This window comes from Camelina sativa, chromosome 11 (assembly GCF_000633955.1).
Source record: "Camelina sativa cultivar DH55 chromosome 11, Cs, whole genome shotgun sequence".
In the NCBI taxonomy this organism is placed as follows: domain Eukaryota; kingdom Viridiplantae; phylum Streptophyta; class Magnoliopsida; order Brassicales; family Brassicaceae; genus Camelina; species Camelina sativa.
The window spans coordinates 32,738,654-32,745,766 of NC_025695.1; the positions used below are offsets into that span (position 1 = coordinate 32,738,654).

Sequence of the window (7,113 nt, forward strand, 5' to 3'; positions counted from 1 at the left end):
TCCTTTTCGACTCGCAAAAACAACTTTGGAGTCCTCAAAATGTGTAATATTGGTGCCAAGTTTGGCACATCTGTTCTTTGCCTGATCAATAGACACAAACCGTTGAGAATCAGATTCAAAAAACCTTATTCCGGTGACAAACTTTGCTTGGTTTCTGAATTTCCTTTACTATGATTTTAAAGACAAAACAAGGCCCAGTATAATTTATTTGGGCCTTTAAGGCCTATTACGGATCCATTGACTAGTTTCCCTTAAACCCTTGGCGACCGAAAAAATTAGGGCTTCTTTTGTTCTTATTCGCTTATCTTCACGATTCTCTCATCTCCTTCTCCGGCAACCACAGTATCACCGGAACTCGTAAACGGAATCAGATTCTTTCCCTTTTTAGTATGAAACTATGAATTTAATCTCTAGAACATTGACTAGAGTAGTTACTTCCTCACTCTACCACTCGAAAGCAGCGAAGCTCCCCACTCAAAAATGGGTGATCTCGCAGCAAATCCGCGTTTTCTCAGCCAACGTCATCGGAACCGGAGGAAGGAAGCCTAGGGCTAAAGCATCAGCGAAATCGCCGCCGCTTATTTCCCCCGTAGAGGAGAAAGAACTGACTCCGCCGAAGAAGATTGAGTACAAGCCGGAGAATTCGAATTGGATCAACCTAATTGGATTCGTCGAGCAACCTGTTCAGTTCGGTCCTTGCTCCGATGGTAAATTCTGGGCTGGAACTGTGATTTCTCAGCGTTCGGGTTCAAAATCATCTAGTTTCTGGTACCCTTTTTTGAAAGCATGAGTGTGTTGTTGTTATTGTTATAGTGGAACTTGTTTGTTTATCTTAAAGATTATATAATCAAAAGTTTGAAACTTTTGTTCAGGATTCCAATTATATTCGAAGGGGATCTAGCTCAAATTGCAGTTCAACATGTAAAGAAAGAGGATCGAATTCATATATCTGGGAAGCTGTTTATTGATTCACCTCCTCCGAGTGTTACATATACTCAATCCAATGTTCAGGTGAGTTTTATATAGGAAATTGAGTGTTGTTGTAGATGGAATCAATTTTAAAGACTAGATTTGTAATCTGTTTCATGTTCTTGGATTATTCATCTGTAATATATATGAAGTTCGTTCATTACATACAGGTTATGGTTCAGAGTCTTAACTTCGTACAAGCTGAAACTTGTATTGAAAAAGAAGTTATGAAGAAGATTTCACCACCTAAAGAAGAAGTAACCAGCACGAAGAGACAGCCCGGTATGTTAATATCCTTATTCAATGTTATGCGTGAGAAAATACTAATGTTGTTGTGTACCTATGTTCGTTTTATATTTTGTGTCTTTCAACTAGTGGCTCGGCTAGGTCATGGTTAAGTCTTTTAGGGGCTAACTTTTTGTGTTTTATATAGTGGTGTTCTGGTCAACGTGATTCTCTTTGTCTTTGGCAATATCTCTTGTGTACAAGGTTTTGCGACATTTGAGTTAACACATATATTATATTCTATCTTTCTAGCAAGATCCAAAAAGGTTAAAGTCATAGATGAAGAAACCTCTAATTCGTGGAAGCACCTTATTGAAAATCCTAAAGAGTGGTTGGATCACCGTGGGAATAAAGCTAACGGATTGGTAAACACACTTTGATTCTGATTCATTTTCTCTTTCAGTCATGTTAGTTGATATGTTTGATTATTAATCTTTTGGTTATCTATTTTCTCATGTGCAGGTAAAGCTAAAACATCCCGATTTCAAAAGGAAGGTTGGTGGTTTTTCTTTGTGGCTCAGCACAGCTCCTGAATGGGCTTTGCTAAAACTCGAAGAGCTTGAGTTTGATGTCTTAGTCCCTACAGGAAACACCAAACTGAAACAACTTAAAGGTAAGTTCTCCTTTCAGTAAGTATTAGGTAAGTAGTGGCATTCTGTTATGATCTCGTTTTATAATATGAGCTATCCTGAGATATAGGAGAGGAATCTTGGAAGGATTTGGTTCAGAACCCAGATAAATGGTTAGACAACCGCTCAGTTAAGGTAATATACTGCGCTGGAGGTTATCTTTGAAGCATGAAGAAACTAGTCTCTTCGTATCTTCTTTATCTGGCGTCCTACTTATGTTTTTGAACACGTGTAGACAAATGAGAAAGCTCCTGACTTCATACATAAAGAGACTGGCGAAGCACTGTGGATGACCGGTTCTCCTCTTTGGGTTCTATCAAAGTTACCACCATTGAAGAAGAACCAAGAAAGACCTCTCATGTCCAATACAATCCCGCAGCTTAAAAGTAAGTTCTTCTTTTAGCAAGTATTAGATAGGTATGTGGCATTTGTATTTGTCTCACTTTTCTAAAACGAGCCGTTGTGAGATGTAGGAGAAGAATCTTGGAAGAACTTGGTTGAGAACCCGAGTAAATGGTGGGATAACAGATTAGACAAGGTAAATATATCATCCATCTTTGAATCTTTGAAGACACTATTCTCTTTCCATTTCTCCTCTTATATTCATTTTCGAATTTCCCGATAATGTTTTTGAACCATATGTAGAGAACCCCAAAATACCCTGATTTCAAGCATAAGGAGACCGGTGAAGGACTGTGGATAAATAATTCTCCAACTTGGGCGCTTTCAAAGTTACCACCTTTAAAGAACCAAGAAAGTCCTGTCATGGCCTAGTTTGTCTCGCAGCCTTACGTTGATTTTGGCCACCCACTATGTAAAAAGGCCGTGACTTTATTTATCCAGTCTTATATAAAGAAAATTGCTAGAGTAAATTAAGGATCCTGAGTGAGACATTATCAAAATGAGCACCATATCTATAGAAGTAGTTTTTGCTTAGGATCTCGTAAGGGTTTTAGTCTTCATTGCAGAAAAACTTATCAGTGCCTCGAAATTTTACATTTTTCACGGTACACCCAACCCATTATGTATTGAGCCAATATTTTCTGGCTTATGAATCTACCAATTTTAGAGTGAACACACAGTGCCTCGAAAATTACCGACAAAATTTGGCTCAATGGTATATTACCAGTAAAGAAATCTGCTTCTCTTAGAAGCTGCAAGTTTCAACAATTCCTGCTTACTCTCATCTGATCTTCATTCTTTTACTGTAGATTTGTAGTAACGGAAACAATGGAATCATCTATGCAACATATATACAGAGCAATAAGAGTGAACTGCAGACTTCTGTTTTCATAAAGCTATGAGACAAGTAAACTGTGTAATTGCTTATGTTCAGGAATTTGGTTTTCTGGTATCAGTTGGGTTTGCAGGATTGTTGTTGCTCCAGTCACCTGCTACATTTTTCTGATCCACTTGTTGAAATGTTTCATTCTGCCGGTGTCCAGTATAACCTTGTGCAAATCCTGGAGTTCCTGCTGATCCATGTGTAGGACCATAGATTCCACCGTTCTGCATATTGTAATTCGCTGGTTTCACTGCAGATGTCCCTTGACCGTAACTGCCTGGTGTTGCTTGATTGAAGTTTCCATGGTAACTAGCCTGATATGAAGGCATTCCATATCCTTGACCTTGCCATTGTCCAGGGATTTGAGTTCCTTGGCCTTGATTGTAACTCCACTGATATGAAGGCATTCCACATCCTTGACAGCGACATTGTCCAGGGAATGGAGGTCCTTGGCCTTGATTGTAACCAAGCTGATATTGAGGCATTTGATTTCCTTGGCCTTGAGTGGGTCCGGGATACCACTGCCCAAACTGTGCAGGACCATAGTGTCCACCGTTCTGTGGACTGTAATTCCATTGACCTCCTTGGATGTAATTTGGTTGGGGCCCTTGGTGAAAGTTGCCATGTGGTGGTCCTTGGTTGTAGTTCACAAATGCCCAATGACCATAATTTCCTGGTGTTACTTGGTATGTAGGCACCGAAGCTCCCAATCCTTGGCTGTAACCCGTCTGATATGAAGGTATTTGACCTTCTTGGCCTTGTCCTGGTACCGGAGTTCCCTGGCCTTGGTTGTAACTCCCTTGATATGGAGACAATAACTGACCTCCTTGACCTTGCCCGTTTCCAGGATACCCATGTCCAAATCCTGGGCTTCCTGCTCCTTGTGCAGGACCGCAGTTTCCAACACTCTGCGGAGTGTAATTCCCTTGTCCCATTTGGTTGTAATTTTCTGGCGTCCCTTGGACAAAGTTTGCTTGTGGTGCTCCTTGGCTGTAGTACACCGATGCTCCTTGACGGGGTCCTTGAGCGTAATTGTTTGGTAATCCTTGGTATGGAGGTGTCTGAGGTCCTTGACCTTGGCTGTAACCCACCTGATTAGAAGGTATTTGACTTCCTTGACCTTGCCTTTGTCCAGGGACTGGTCTTCCTTCACCTTGGTTGTTACCACTTTGAAATGAAGGCATTTGACTTCTTTGAGCTTGTCCTTGTCTTAGGGTCGGGGTTTCTTGGCCTTGCTTGAAACTACCCTGAAATGAAGGTACTTGACTTTGCTGAGCTTGCCCTTGTCCATGGATACGTATATCTTGGCCTTCCTTGACACTCCCTTGGAATGAAGGCACTACACTTCTTTGAGTTTGCCCTTGACCTACAGACGGAGTTCCCTGGCTTTGTTTGAAACTCCCTTGAAATGAAGGCATTCGACTTCCTTCACCTCGACTTTGCCCTTGTACTGGAATTGGCATTCGACTTCTTTGACCTTCCCCTTGCCCTTGTCTTGGGATTGACGTTCGAGTTCCTTGACCTTGCCCCTGTCCTAGAGCCAGAGTTCCTTGCATTTGCTTCAAACTCCTCTGATCTGGAGGCACTTCAATTATCTGAGCTAGCTCTTCTCCTGGGGTTAGACCCTGATCTGAACTCGCTTCACTTCTTTGAGCTTTATCTTGTCCCTTCTCCAAAGAATCAAAACCTTCCTTAGTAGGAACAGGAACTGGCCCAGGTGTAATCACTCCATTCTCATACTTATCTCCTGAAAAAAAAAAAAAAAACAGTTCAGAAAAAAAACGTAACTTCCCCACAATAAGATATAAAAACTCCACAAAACAAACAAGAAACATACCTCCATACACCTTATTCTCAACATCAACATAAGAATCAGGAATTATGTACTGCACACCAGGCAAATCTGTTTACAATAAACACCACACCGCAAAAACTGTCAACAAAATACAAATTCCATCCAACAAAAAGCTTTCATATATCATTCATTACCTCTAAACTTTTCGACTTCTCCTATAGTCATTGTTGCTTGAAACCCTTGGTAACTCGTTGTGCAAATTGCATATATCTTCTTCTTAGCTTCTTCCAAACTGAACAAACCAAAAAAACACTCAAATTCCAAAATAAAGATTTAACATTGTAAAATCGAAATTAACAACAAAAAAAAATTCAAGAGATTACGAACCTTAAACCAAGTCCTTTAGCACAAGTTTGCTCAAAAATCGAAACCATTTCATCTCTAGATGGGAGATTATCTTTGGGGAAGTTCATTGTGATTAACCAATGATTAAAATCGCATCCTTCGTTATCGGGAGTGAACGAGTCTTCTCCGGTGTAAGGATCGTACTGATACTGAGCCGTCGAGAACAACCTCGTCGGAGATCGATTTGATTCCGCGGATTGCTTCACCGCGGATCTAGGTAATAACGATGAGACGGGAGTGATAAAATCGGAGGGACGAGATAGAGTGAAGGATCGTTGGAAATAGGAAGGTGCGGCGACTAGAACTCGCCGGAGACGGTGCGAGAGCATGGCCATTGATGCCGGAGATTGAGAATTACGCCGCCTTGGTTTAAACACAGTGACTGATGGGTTTAGTTAGGCCTTTAGGGCTTTTCGAGTTTGTTTATTACAAAGCCCCTTAGCTTTTGAAGTTATTTTGAACCTTGACACAAAGTTTCAGAAGTATCAACATTTTCCCGGGTATAGAATTTATAAAACGACGCCGTCTTCTTCTTCTTGAGGTTACTATATTTTTCTTAGCAAGGTCGCATCAAGAGTGGTGTTTTGTTTTGAAAGCTCTCAGACAAGTTAGGTTATAGTTATAGGATAAATTTCAGATTATATAATTTACTAGGTAGAGTTCCGTGATTTGCATGGATTTATTTATATTAATCTATATATATCTATTTTTGGAGACATTTATAAATTAATTCTACTTATATTCGATTTTTTATAGAAACTAAATGTTTTAAAAGGTAACAAACATAATTGTAAATGTATACAGATTTTATTTCTTTATTTTATAAAGAGGTGAGTAAAAAGCTATTGTTCTTTAAAAATTTGAAAAACTAATTTTATAAAAAGTTACTTTTAGGTTCACATACTATATTTTACTTTAACGGGTTTCATATGATGAGTTTTTACGGATTAAAAATCTTTGAACATGTTGCGTGATCCGCCTAGCATGACGGGTTTGGACTATAGAACCAACACTAAAACTATTAGTTTATTTCACATACTATAGATTTGTAGTCATAGCTTGGAAAATTAACTTATAAATTATTTAATATATAAACTACAAAATATTACATATATTACAACACATTCTTAATATTCCCAAAAAAAAAATTGTATACACATAAAAATATACACTAATATACCATATATGTATATACCTCTGTTTAATTATAAAAAAAAAACTAAGTGTTTTAAAATTTTATATTCTATCTAATAATAAATTTAATGTAATTAGATTATAAAATGTATAAAACGTAAGAAAAAAAAATTCTAAACAAAATTAGAAATTGTGGAAGCCCCCTTGGTCCAGTGGTTGGCATAGAGTTCATTAATGCTTCTACACCAGGAGGTCTGGGGTTCGAATCCCGGATAATGCGATTTAATAAATGTGCAGATTAATGGAAACAAATTTACAGACGATCTCCAGTGATGCGCAATTATCGCCGTACGTCGTGATTCTACATACACATGCAGGTGAGCATAGAGAAGGAAGGTGACCATCAAGAGCATGGAGCAGGAGAGTAAGAGTGTTCGTAGTAAATCTAATAGGGTCAGAAAGAATTGCCGATGGTAGAATCATATGTAATTGTTATCATAATTTACAATTAATAATAAATTCAGACGATAAAAAAAGAACAAAATTAGAAATTAATTAGATAAAGTTAATTAATTAGAAATTTGAAAACTATATAAATTAAAAATTATTAT

The 7,113-nt window shown here is 38.4% G+C and overlaps 2 protein-coding genes across 2 annotated transcripts; one reads left to right on the plus strand and one right to left on the minus strand.

Moving 5' to 3' along the window:
• LOC104724952 (protein OSB3, chloroplastic/mitochondrial) lies at nucleotides 284–2,938 on the plus strand. The gene is made up of 9 exons (XM_010443524.2): nucleotides 284–768; nucleotides 873–1,011; nucleotides 1,140–1,251; nucleotides 1,507–1,619; nucleotides 1,717–1,867; nucleotides 1,954–2,018; nucleotides 2,119–2,269; nucleotides 2,357–2,421; nucleotides 2,529–2,938. The coding sequence occupies exons 1-9, from the start codon at nucleotides 398–400 to the stop codon at nucleotides 2,655–2,657; spliced, it is 1,296 nt and encodes a 431-aa protein (XP_010441826.1). The 5' UTR covers nucleotides 284–397; the 3' UTR covers nucleotides 2,658–2,938.
• On the minus strand, nucleotides 3,061–5,793 carry LOC104724953 (multiple organellar RNA editing factor 4, mitochondrial-like). Its single transcript, XM_010443525.2, has 4 exons — nucleotides 5,351–5,793; nucleotides 5,158–5,255; nucleotides 5,006–5,071; nucleotides 3,061–4,915 (listed from the first exon to the last, which is right to left on the minus strand). The coding sequence occupies exons 1-4, from the start codon at nucleotides 5,701–5,703 to the stop codon at nucleotides 3,216–3,218; spliced, it is 2,217 nt and encodes a 738-aa protein (XP_010441827.1). The 5' UTR covers nucleotides 5,704–5,793; the 3' UTR covers nucleotides 3,061–3,215.

What these genes read in the sequence shown, in the direction of transcription:
- LOC104724953 (XM_010443525.2), bottom strand. Translation starts at nt 5,703, where the DNA reads ATGGCCATGCTCTCGCACCGTCTCCGGCGAGTTCTAGTCGCCGCACCT. An exon ending in AGAAGTCGAAAAGTTTAGAG is followed by an intron (nt 5,072 to 5,157) that starts GTAATGAATGAT and finishes TATTGTAAACAG; the next exon opens with ATTTGCCTGGTGTGCAGTAC. An exon ending in TGAGAATAAGGTGTATGGAG is followed by an intron (nt 4,916 to 5,005) that starts GTATGTTTCTTG and finishes TTTTTTTTTCAG; the next exon opens with GAGATAAGTATGAGAATGGA.
- LOC104724952 (XM_010443524.2), top strand. Translation starts at nt 398, where the DNA reads ATGAATTTAATCTCTAGAACATTGACTAGAGTAGTTACTTCCTCACTC. An exon ending in CAGCACGAAGAGACAGCCCG is followed by an intron (nt 1,252 to 1,506) that starts GTATGTTAATAT and finishes CTATCTTTCTAG; the next exon opens with CAAGATCCAAAAAGGTTAAA. An exon ending in GGGATAACAGATTAGACAAG is followed by an intron (nt 2,422 to 2,528) that starts GTAAATATATCA and finishes AACCATATGTAG; the next exon opens with AGAACCCCAAAATACCCTGA.